At 41.1% G+C, this 13,018-nt stretch overlaps 1 protein-coding gene across 1 annotated transcript in view; it reads left to right on the top strand.

Annotated features, from left to right (window-relative positions):
* The window catches only part of lonp1 (lon peptidase 1, mitochondrial), an 87,040-nt gene that overhangs the window by 12,403 nt on the left and 61,619 nt on the right, over positions 1-13,018 (top strand). Inside the window, exons 2-3 of the mRNA XM_028816563.2 lie at positions 1,052-1,140; positions 6,339-6,458. Of these exons, the coding sequence (XP_028672396.1) occupies positions 1,052-1,140; positions 6,339-6,458 (209 nt within the window). The remainder of the gene's footprint in view (positions 1-1,051; positions 1,141-6,338; positions 6,459-13,018) is intronic.

Raw genomic sequence — 13,018 nt, forward strand, 5'->3', positions numbered from 1 at the left:
AAGATCTCAATCATATACAGCAGAGCATTTTGTGGATTAAATGCTAGGTGTGCAGCATGAATATGTGGCCTATAATCTGCAGGAACAGTTCCTATGGAGTGTTTCCAGTGCCTTTTTGAATGCATGCCTGAAAGGCTTCGCATTACTCTGGACACGACAACGGATTCAGCTCAGTACAAGCTGACCACCAAGTGCAAGTTCTCAATGGAATTAAGGTCTGGGGAGTTTCCTGGCCATGGACCCTCTGATTGAGAACTTGTGGTCAATCCTCAATAGGTAGGTGGACAAACAAAAACCCACCAATTCTGACAAACTCCAAAAATTGCAAGAATGGGTTGCCATCAGTCAGGATTTGGCCCAGAAGTTGATTGATAGCATGCCAGGGCGATTTGCAGAGCTCCTGAAAAAGAAGAACCAACACTGCAAATATTGACTCTGTGCATAAACTTAATGTAATTGTCAATAAAAGCCTTTGAATCTTATGAAATGCTTGTAATTGTACTTCAGCATACCATAGAAACATCTGACAAAAAGATCTAAAAACAATGACCCAGAAAACATCGTGAAAATTAATGTTTTTGTCATTCTCAATATTTTTGGCCACGGCTGTAGAGTTCTCCCAGTGTCATTGCAAGTTTTCTTTGGATACACTGGTTTCATCATATAGCCATGCAGCGTAGGTTAATTGGCAATTCTAAATTGGCCCAATGTGAGTGAGCATGGGAGAGTGCATGTGCGTGGTGGCCTGATGTTCTGTCCAGGTTTGGTATTGGACTTGAGCCTTTTGGTGCTTGGGTAAACTCTGCCTCCACATAATTTTGAAATTGACCAAAGGAGTTCAGAAAATGGATGGATGTATGGATTTTTCCAGACTGTTAAGCTGATCAAATGTTAAAATGTTCAAACAGTCTGTACTTCCTGTAGGCACTGTGACAGTCTCTCACACTGACCACCATATTAACTGAAGCATTAATACATAGAAGCATTTCCTGACTGATGCCATCAACCAGTATTATAATGTGCATTTCTGTTTTGTGTTTGTTAAATTCAGGTGAAGAACAAAACCCTCATGGACTTGTTGAGAAGGAAAGTTCGGCTTGCCCAACCATATGCCGGTGTGTTTCTCAAGAAGGATGACAGGTAACTAACGGCTATGTTGCTGAGCTACCAAAAGACCACTTTCTGCTTTGTTTATAGAAAAACAGAAAGCAGAGTTACATGTGTGATGGCTTGCTGGTTATAACTGCTGCCTCACAACTTCAGGGACATTTTTTTTAAATCTGGGCATGGGCACAGTGTGTGTGGAATTTGTACATTCTTCAGTTATCAAGAATTGCTTTTCTTAAGGTTGTGTGTCTGAGGTTAATTGTCATTTGTAAATAATACTCAGTGATCATGATTCTGGAGAGTGACGACCTGTTGCATGTTGATTAGCACATGCAAATAAAACTTTCACTGTACACTGTATTTTTGACGATAATAATCCTATAAATTGGCCTGGTGTGAGTGAATATTGGCGTGTGTTTGAACATCCCATGTCATGGATTGGTGAAAGGAAAAAGTTGGTTCGGAAAATAGAGGACTGAATGAAAATATCCTATTACAGAGATCTCAGTGTTTGTAATGGAAATGCATACACTTGCATAGAAATTCCAAAGGGCAGGCACCACTATTAACAGATACACCCTCCTTTTGACCTGACTTCTGAAGGAGGGAAGTCTCCTAGTCTGCTTGTTTTGTAAATCAGTCCCACATTTCTGTAACTGTCTGTGCTTTTCTTTTTCATGGTCTGTTAAACCCACACTGGCAGTTTAAATTCCAAAATGAGCGGAATTAGCCTTAAGTCCACTAAGGGAAAAGTTATGCAAGTGGAGTGTTTAAAAATCCTCCAGTTTTCTTTAAATAGAGGGGCACAGTAATCCATTTCTTTGTCTGATTCTTCTCACACACTATGCCCAGTGCAGTACGATGGTGCGGTTTCCTCGGCCCCATATTGGTCACACTCCTCATGTGTTCTGTTTATTAATCTGAATCTGTGATGTAAGAGAAATACTTCTACTTCTTCTTCTTCAACTTTCCTTGCTTCTGCGTGGGATCAGTGTGCCTGAACAGCCTTCTCCAAACAGCTTGGTCTTTCATCTCCTCCCCAATCAGGCCCTTTTTCTTCAGATCTTCTTTTACTTTTTTATCCATCTATCTCCACATTGGCCTCCCATGCTTCTCTCTTTCATATTGTAGCAGTAGAGTCTTTTGTCCACCTCTTGAACCCTCAGGTACCACTCTGAACACGAGGTAAAAGTATAAATACTATTTTTTTTATAAATATACTGTGCACAAAGCACCCTCCACTCCACACTCATATACAATAAACTCTTCTACAATAATCACAAATCCTCCTCACCCAGACACTTCGCCACCCTACCTCCCAGCTCAGCTCAGTGTACTGGGCTTCCCATAGTCCTTTTATAGCCCCTGACCCGGAAGTGGTTTCTGGCACAACCCACAAGTCCGTTTCCTTCCGGGTCAGGGCAAACAGTCCTCTTCTTCATCCTGGGAGCACGTTGTTTCCTCCAGTCACGTGACTGTGACGCACTCCCGGGTTATAGGGCACGCAAGAGCCCACTAGCCCCCCCACAGCGACTCCCGGTGGTCCCCAAGGTATCCAGCAGGGCTGTGTATACAAACTACAAAGTCCATGAGGCCCAGCTGGAACTCGGGGCACCATCATGCTGTCCGGAGGGCTCCTCCTAGCGGCCTGGGGGTGGCGACCAGAGTCTGTAGCCGGTCGTCCATCACAATATATATATATATATATATATATATATATATATATATATATATATATATATATATATATATATATATATATATATATATATATATATATATATATATATAATATATATATATATATATATATATATATGTATATGTATATATATATATGTATAATATGTGACCCAAGGTTCCACTGTGTGTGTATATAAACATCTCGGACCATGTACAAATCGAGTTACGACCAAAAAGTTCGCCAAACTTTTGCATCCGTTCATGACCACACACTCGGGTGATGAACAATCCAGTTTCCCTTCCGGTACGTACGCGCCGATGATTTCCACGCCTGTTCAGTCTCTCCCTGTGCAGCGAGCGAGAGAGAAAGAGAGCGCGAGCGAGCAAGAGAGAGAGCACGAGCGAGCAGATAGAGTGCGCGAGTGCGAGCGAGCGAGAGAGAGAGAGTGAGTGCGCGAGTGCGAGCGAGAGAGAGATTGAGAGAGCGAGCGAGCGAGATAGAAAGAGAGCCCTAGCAGGGGTGTTTTGGCCGACACTCGGTGGGGCAGAAGGAAGCGGTCGCTCCAGCTGAGCGATCAAGGAGCTGGAGTGACCAGAAGAAATAACTAAACATTTAGTTTACTATTACACTGTGCATTCTACAGTATGGTATAATTAACTATTTTTGTGCTTAAAAATCTTTAAAAAATATATATATTTACATACAGCTCGTAGGGTCCGGAATCGATTAATTGTATTTATATATATATATATATATATATTTTTAAGCACAAAAATAGTTAATTATACCATAGAATGCACAGTGTAAATGTAAAAAAAATGTAAACGTAAAAACATTGAATAACACTAACATTGTATGAGTTTGTGCTAGACCCTTACGAACCGCTCGCTGTAAACACTATTTTTATGAGTTTTAAGCACAGGGAAAAAAAATTTAAATGCCACTTCTCTTGTGAAGCTTTTGAAACCATCCTCTACTGGCTTTAAATTCCTCACCTTCGCCACTCGAAGAAGGATTTTTTTTTTTTTTCAGCAAATCGCCATGAATCTTCCTGGCTTTCTCGCATATGATTGCCTCACTTAGTCAATCCCCTGCAAGTTGCTTCTTGTTCAACCACACTAGCAACAGTTATTCCACCTTTTCCAGAACTTGAGGCCTCTGCTTGGTTAACATTATAACTCATTTTACAACATCAGCTGCTTTCTTAGGCCCTGTATATGCAAACAAAAGAAAATGGGAAACAGAGAATGGGAAATCATTGGCGCGTACGAACGTGCGTATGGAAACTGGCCGCCAGTGTTTTTGTTCACCACCAGAGCGTGTGGTCTTGAACAGATTAAAAATTTTGGCAAACCTTTTGATCATAACCCGATTTGTACGTGTTTGGAAACATTTGTGACCAGAGGTTCTGCTGTGTGTATGTGTATGTGTGTGTGTGTAATATATATATATATATATATATATATATATATATATAAATATAAATATATAGTCACAAAGCGGATGTTTGGTGGCACTGTTGCTCACATTTTCCCCAACAGACAAATCACTAAGAAGTAATTTAATCTGTTCTCTTTTCTGTGTTGTGCCCCAAAGCACCACAACCACCACAATAAACCAATAATAAATAATACAATTCTCCTCCACACCTCCCAGCAAGCTCTGTCACACTCCCTTCCAACTCTGGCTCCCTTGCTGGGTTTCCAATACTCCTTTATGTAGTTCTTGACCCGGAAGTGCTTCTCCTCTTCTGTTCACATGGTCTGACAACACTTCCGGGTCAGATGGAGAATTACATTTTTCTTCAGCCTGGAAGTACTTCTGTCCTTCCATCCCCATGACTTGGGAGTACTTCTGGGCTATATGGAAAGTATAAAGCCTTGTGTCTCCCGGCAGCGTCCCCTGGTGGCACCCACGGTACCTAGCAGGGCTGTGAAGCCGAACTACAAAGTCCATGATGCCCTGCTGGAATCTGGGGCACCGCTACGCTGCATGGAACTCACCATCTGACATCTTGGGGGAGGCAGAATCCCTGAATAGGTGCCTTCCACCATTTTTCTTCTCTTCGGGTGTCTTGGCCAGGTTGTGCAGTCGGCCGTCTGCAACAATATATATATATATATAATATATAGTGGACTGTTGAATAACTGCAGGGTGAGTCCCAAAAGTATTGGGGTGCCAACAGAGTCTCTCTTTATAAATTTTTGAACTGAAATATAGCAAAAATCGGTGCTTGTGGGCACGAAACAGAAATAATGGAAATGCAGCTTTTTTGTTTCCAAACTCTTTTCTCTTAGACAGCGGTCAGTGGTATTTATACACATTATAAAAGTAGTACTTCAGAGGGTGTAGTAACACAGTCTCATCCAACTCTGCTTTAAGACAGGCAGAGGGTTGAATTTAGTTTTGTTAAGCTTGACTTGAATGTATAGAATGTTACTTGCTTTTAATCAATTTTTTAAAAAAGAGAGGGTTTTTAAGTAATCAGCAAAAGTTGGGACACCTTTGCAAATTGTTTGTTTCAACTTCCAAGGCTTAATTTACTTTAATTGCTGCAGAACATCTGTAGATTGTAACCTATCAGTTGTTCTGTGAAGAAAAGACCCATTTGTAATTTTGTGAAATGTCTCTGTTTTTCAGTTTTTGCTAACCGAAACTTTAAATTTAAACCTCTGGCAGTTTACTGCTTAATTTTTCACAATTTTAGGTCATTCATTGAACTGATTGAATTTCAAGGAAAACGTGGAAAACTGAGGTGTTCTTAAACTTTTGACCAGTAGTGTATGTATGTGTGGATATTTGACATAGCCACTATGAATATTGGATTGGTCATGTTGTATACTAAATGCAGTTTCAGTGGCCAGTGCATGCTTGCCGATATACCACATGTTGACTCAGAAGAGCATTTCTAAATCACCGTGCCTTGACAAGGGTTTATTCCTTCCCATGACACTATTTTAAAATCGTTTTATAAATTTCAGTCTAGTAGTGGTGTGAAAGATGTGTTTGTTGGAACATTTAGAAACGTGAGCATGCCAGAAAATATCGAATGTGTGAGATAGGCTTTAGAGATGAGCCCTTGGCGTTGAGTTGGTAGCATTAAACATTTCAAGTAAGTAACTGTTAAGTAAACAAGATAAGGTAAATAAACTGCATCGATGATATTATTTATGACTTTTATTTCATCAATTTCAAACTCAGTCTAACTAGTCAGATATTTTTTCAAAAACTGTGACATACTTGCACTGGACCCATTGTATTTTACAGGTTTGTCTTGATTAATTTCACCCTGAAATACTTCATTGGCTACTCAGTGCTAGTGAAACCATTCAAAAAAAAAAAAAATTAGTGCAATTATAAACAAGGAGATTGTTCACAATGTTGTCTCTGTTTGAATGGCCATGCAGTCCAATATTTCATACTTATTCTATTCAAATGTGTCGTATTTACTATGGCTGCCAATACACTTGGTTGTGCTGTATGTTTGTTTGCTGCGAATCACATTTTAATAAATTTGTTTGTTTGTTTGTTTATTTCTGTGGGCCAGCAATGAGTCGGATGTGGTGGGCAGCTTGGATGACATTTATCATACTGGAACGTTTGTGCAGATCCATGAGATGCAGGACCTTGGAGACAAGTTGCGCATGATCGTTATGGGACACCGCAGGTACAGGCCGCCAGAGACTTTTCAATGTTGTTTTTCCTTTTTATTTGTTATGATAAATGCTGTGAGCTATTCTTCGTTTTTTTGGTTTTGTTGCAAGACAAAGTAATATGGTGTACAGCACTCCCAACTCTTTAAATTTGCTTGCCTGTGTTGCGTGCTGTTTGTATATCTTTTTTATTTATGTTTTTAATTTCCTGCTGCATTTTATCTTCTAAAGTTTTCCCATTGTTATTTTTATTGTCTGTACGCCGACATTCCGCGCCTCCCAGTGTCCACTTTGTTCTCACGCACATTGTTTACAGCTCGCCGCAGTTAAAAAGTAGAAAGACGCAAAACTGTTTTCCTCATCTCTTCTACTATCAAGTACTGCCAACTAAAAAAAAGTTACAATGTGGCAGTTTCCGTGACAATCACGTGGGCGAATAAATAAAACTTCTCTGTCAGAACGCGCCTGGCGGCGGACGGGTCAGCGCTGTAGTCCAGAGAGGAGGGCTGGGAGAGGACAACGCAGGGTGTAGTTCTATGGGATAGATTGGCGTAGATTGGCGTGTCTGTGTTTACTTCTTTTTAATATCAGTAAAATAACTCTCACACAAATAATAACAATTCGTAAAGACGATATAAAAATGCCGTCCACAAATGAAGTGTTTAGTTCCTGTATTATAATATGTTCTGTGGTTATACGTAATTTCCATATCACGTGATCATACGTAATTTCCGTTTCATACGTAATTTCCATATCGCGTGTTCATACGTAATTTCCGTTTCAAACACGAAAAGAATTTTATATATATATATAGATATATCATAGATGCATATTTTATTATACCTACTTAACTTTTATCGACATTTATCTAACTCTGTATTTGTTTTTCTAGTATCAGAATGTAGTTTAAGTTAATTTGTTTTGGTTTCAATAGATGTATTTTTCATATTTTCGATTCTTGTTTTCTTTTTTTCATATCTTTGCGAGGGGTGCACCCCATAGTTTGAGAACCGCTGGTATAGGGAAAGTATTGTAATCGTCCAAAGATTCAATGTCGAGATTTTGTCATCCATCCATCCATCCATTTTCCAACCCGCTGAATCCGAACACAGGGTCACGGGGGTCTGCTGGAGCCAATCCCAGCCAACACAGGGCGCAAGGCAGGGAACCAATCCTGGGCAGGGCGCCAACCCACCGTAGGACACACACACAAACACCCACACATCAAGCACACACTAGGACCAATTTAGAATCGCCAATCGACCTAACCTGCATGTGTTTGGACTGTGGGAGGAAATCGGAGTGCCCAGAGGAAACCCACGCAGACACGGGGAGAACATGCAAACTCCACGCAGAGAGGACCCGGGAAGCGAACCCGGGTCTCCTTACTGTGAGGCAGCAGCGCAACCACTACGCTGCCGTGCCACCTGTGTCAATTTTAACTTTAGTCGACTTGCCTTGTGTGGGTAGTGAAATGTACCATCTCTCATCAAGGTCTCTGTCAGCAGCTATTGACCCATTGTCATTTTCACTTGCTTACCAGTTATTTCACATGCAGCTGGAAAGTGGCCTGGTTTATTGCATTTCCTACAGCGTTTGTTTTGAGCAGGGCACTCCTTCCCTTCGTGCCTGCGATTATAGTGTGTGCATTCTATAACTAGTTGTCCCTCTCCCATCTTCACTTTGTTTCGCTGACCACCGCTGTGTCTGTTGTCTCTGCACTGTGCTAGCCGAACTTCACTCGCTCCAGCCGACATTTCCGCACTTGCATTCTGTTGCTTAATTAGCTGGGATTGGCGGGCAAGCTGGACAACAACAACATTTATTTATATAGCACATTTTCATACAAACAATGCAGCTCAAAGTGCTTTACATGATGAAGAAAGAGAGAAAAAAGACAAAATAAATAAGAATTAAAATAAGGGAACACTAATTAACATAGAATAAGGTCCGATGGCCAGGGATGACAGAAAAAACAAAAAAATTCCAGACGGCTGGAGATAAAAAAAAAAAAAAAAAAATGTGCAGGGGTTCCAAGTCCACAAGACCACCCAGCCCCCTCTAGGCATTCTACCTAACATCAATGACCTCAATCAGTCCTTATTGTATACAGGGTTCTCATGAAAGAACTTGATGATGACGGTCATGTGGACTTCTGGCCGTGTAATCCAACAGTGTAGGGACATCACGGTGCTTTAAATAGCACCACAGAAAACCAGAAAAAGAACAGAAGAGAAAGTAGGGGTTAGTACGAATTTTGAAGCCATCATGAATAATAATGATAATTAATTGAATATATAGAGCATCAGGATTAAACTAAAATGAAGCTATGAGAAAGTCATGTAAAAGTCATGTGTTTTCAGCAGTGTTTTAAAGTGCTCCACTGTATCAACCTGGCTAATTCCTATTGGCAAGCTATTCCAGATTTTAGGTGCATAACAGCAGAAGGCTGCCTCACCACTTCTTTTAAGTTTAGCTCTTGGAATTCTAAGCAGACACTCGCTTGAAGATCTCAGGTTAGTGTAAGGTGACAGGCATTCTGAGATATAGGATGGAGTGAGATAATTTAAGGCTTTATAGACCATAAGCAGGATTTTAAAGTCAATTCTAAATGACACAGGTAACCAATGTAGAGACATCAAAACTGGAGAAATGTGCTCAGATTTATCTAAAGTTAATTCTGCTTCCAATTGCAACCTCTGGGAGATGTCGCCATCTGCTATCCTGATAAGAAGTCTGTTTCTTATTTGTTCTCCTTTGCTCGCCCCGAACTCACAATATTCTGCAAGCTCGTACAGACTCCTCCAACAAAAGCTTCTACTGTCTTTACAGCTTTTTGTTGCCGCTGGTGGAAGAGAGCCTGTTTATGTATAACATTTCTCCAATGTACGAAATGTTCTTCAAATTTATCAAACAGCCTCGTAATTATTCACATGAGAAGCCTCTCAAATATAATCTCGGCATCTTTGCCCATTGAATATAGCAGGGAATTAACTTGCATCTCACCTTCCTCTTTGTTTAGCTTCGTAGCGATGCGAAAACGATTAAAATGCTGAATCCACATCGGCCACTATGCTGGTTGCGTAAAGTTGAAAGCCTCCGGTGCAGTGAACTTTTGACATTTTTCCTTCTCTTTCCAAGGCTGCGTGGGTGCGACTAAACTTCTGACACCATGTGATGCGCAGAGGGACAATTCAGGAAAATAGTTTAGTTATAATAATTCCTTAATCCGAACTCACAACACAACAACACAGTGCCCAATACTAATCCCAGAACATTCATATGCACCCCTCAAGAGGTGGTAGTAGCTTACGTATTACTCATCTGATTGGCCAGCAGGCACATCGGTATCTCCACAATGCAAAGTTTGTAAGTGTTGCAGGTAATCGCCTCCACCCCCACACCCCATATATAAAAGCTGGTCAACCAGAAAGCATACTGTACCTGGACTACCAAGTCTGCATAGCTGGTAGCCCAGCAGATTACCATTTGCATTTTCAATTTGTTCTTCTCTGTGTGGTGTAGAAGTTGAGGGAATTAATTTCTGCCATAAGTGTGCTGATTCAGTTCCAGCTGGGACCGACAGTGTGACATTGAGCAAGTTGCTTAAACTTTATTAGTGTCAGTTGTAAAAAATGTACTTGAGCAATTGTACTATATACTCTTATATTGCAGGTCACCTTGGATAAAGTCATCATCTAAATGTTATTAATAATAAAAGAAGATCAGCAGATTTGCCGGCTAGTAGAGGCAGAGATCTGGCTGGTAGATACTGTATAGCATAACTGTGCTGTAAAAGTCAATTTGGCAGATGTTGTTTAGAATGGAGTTGTTTTTGTAGATAGACACAAAATATGGGAATGCGGGTTAATTCTGCACTGACAGCAGCGGACAGAAACGTAGTTTTTCCACCAGTGAGCCTATGTTAGATATGAATTTGGAATGGAATAAGAAAGTAAGATGTGCAGATGGAAGAGGGATAATGGTTTAGGACAAATAAAATCAGAAGTGTTGAAACGGGTAGAAGATCTGAGTGATTGCTGAAGTCGGCCATCTGATGAGGTGACCAGTGAGCTTAATCTTTCATTTATTACTGGAGGGATGTGAATAACGTTAACGTGTGTTTTTATTTAATTAACTCTTTTAGGGCTAATTTTTTTTTGTTTCTTTCTTCCCAGGGCTGAAAATTTTTCCAAAAACTAACTTTTTTTAAAAAAAGAACACAAAGCAATTGAAATCAACAAAAAATATTTACTTTTGACAAATGTTACTGTCTTGCATGTTGTATGAGCCTGCATACTCTATGATTTCACATACATATCACATACATTTTACACAGCAAAGTCCTGCAAAGTCTGATCTCGCTCAAAGCAGCCAATTTCAGTCATTGCCATATTGCACTCCTTACAATATGTGTTGCTTTGGTGCCTACTTTTCAATTGTCTGTTGCTGCACTTTCTCACATATATTGTTAGTGTGTACTGTAGAGAGACAAGTCACCCGTTTGCCATCGTGCCATGCCACTGCCACCAAGTTTTCTGCCCGCATGAAAACCGCATTGTCACCTCTTTTCCTCTTCAGCCTGTTTGGCTTCAACTGTGAAGCCATGTGTCTCCTGTTCACCCTCACTGTGCCACAAGCTCCAATTCCTCTGCTCTGTAGCTCCATGAACAATTCTGGGCATGTATAAAAATTGTCCAAATGTACACAACATGACCCAAATGTTCATAGCCCTGAAGCAGCTCCAGCACAACCTGACTTGTCAAGGGACAGTTCTCTCTTTGAAAGAAATACTTTCCTGTATATGTAATTACTTTCAGGCAGAAACCAGCGTTTGCTTCTGCCAGTACATAATCCTTTATGCCATACTTTGTGGGCTTGTCTGGCATATATTTGCAGAAAAAAATGTGCCCCTTTTATTTTATCATAGATTCATGCACAGACAAATCACAGCCAGGCTGATAAAATTGTTTCTATGTTGGTTCCACAATGTGAAGCAGGGGCTGAACTTTATGCATGGCGTTATAGCCTGGCTCACCCCATGGGATTTGCTTCTGTTTATTACAGAAGTGAATAAAACTTTGCAGCATCACGTACCTATCATCACACTGCATAACCTGTCCAAAGCCACCAGGGGACAAAGCACGTTTGGACCAATGTTCCCTGAAGTTATATCACCAGTTCTGTCCTGTCTCTATTTGTAATGCCACAGCGCGCTTCATCTCGTCTTTTGTTGTGGGTTTCCACTTTGAAAAACGAGAATGCGATGCAAGCGCAGCCCGCGATTCAAAAAATTTCTCTGCCTACCTGTTTGTCTCGTCTGACAGTAGCTGAAAAGCAGCATCAGGAGAGAGCAGCCTGAAGTAGTTCAGCAGCTGGTGATCTGTCGTGTCCAACAGCAAGCCATGCCGTCTTGTGAAGTCCGGTAGCCAGTTCGGCTCCCACGGATCAATGTCTGTGTATTCCTCCCACGCGAACCTTGTCGTAGATGCATCAACTGCGCAAATTCACTCAACTGGCAGCGGATCAGCTGGCGCGGGATCAGCTAGTGTCCGATCAGCTGATGCCGGCTTCTCACTCTCTTGTTCGATCTCCTGATCACTGTCAATAAAATCCGATTCTGAAAAATCAGAGTCCGACTCCGTGATAATGCGCAAAATATTGTCTGCCGAGTGTTTTCTTTTCTGCACTCGCTTCGCTCCCTTGTGACATGTCGATGCCATCTTGCCATTGTTTACATTTCGCAACTCACGCACACGCAAGGATAAGTTGCCGAGTCAACGAGTCTAGCATTCCTCCAAGCACAGAGGGAATGCCTGCAACGTGACAGTGAGTTTTGTCGCCATTAACAGCTGATTGTCGCCCTCTGTCCCTGGATGTCGACTTTTGTCGACATTCGCCCTCAACCCCTCCTGTCGACAAAAGTCGACATCCGCCCTAAAAGAGTTAATGTTTCAAAACTCAAGCACCAACATTTAATCTTTTAAGTTTCTTCATGGCTCAATACTGGAAGAAAATTACATTCCTGAGCCTCTTGTCGTTCCTTTTAGCAGACTGGTCAGATGTGTCTATGTGACTATTGAGGCCAGGGTTCTTAATTGGTAATATTTTGGTAGATCTTTGAATGTGCCTAGGTCTACTTAAAAAGGGCTCTATTCAATAAGGGCGCGCACAAAAAGGCGAGCTTCAAAAGGGCGACCTCAGTTGGGTGCGGTGAATAAAGGCCCGCGTAAATAAAGGCGATCTTCAAAAGGGCGACCTCAATTGAGCGCGGCGAATAAAGGCGTTCATAGATAATTTAGTTCAAGTGGCTCTGGAATATGTGAAGAGCAACAAAGGTGCAGATCTACTCGTAGTCTTTGTTGCGTTTGCCTTTATTCTCTGCACCCAATTGAGGTCGCCCTTTTGAAGCTCGCCTTTTTGTGCGCGCCCTTATTGAAGGATACCCTTAAAAAGAGAGTGCTATTCTTTCTCCTTCTAGATAGTGAATGGAGCCTTTTCCTCACTGTCTTCCACTATATGATATTGTAGGTGAGATTTCCTTAGAAACAAAATTGATTTTTTTTCCTTTTTA

The sequence above is a fragment of the Erpetoichthys calabaricus genome, chromosome 12, assembly GCF_900747795.2.
Source record: "Erpetoichthys calabaricus chromosome 12, fErpCal1.3, whole genome shotgun sequence".
NCBI lineage: Eukaryota > Metazoa > Chordata > Cladistia > Polypteriformes > Polypteridae > Erpetoichthys > Erpetoichthys calabaricus.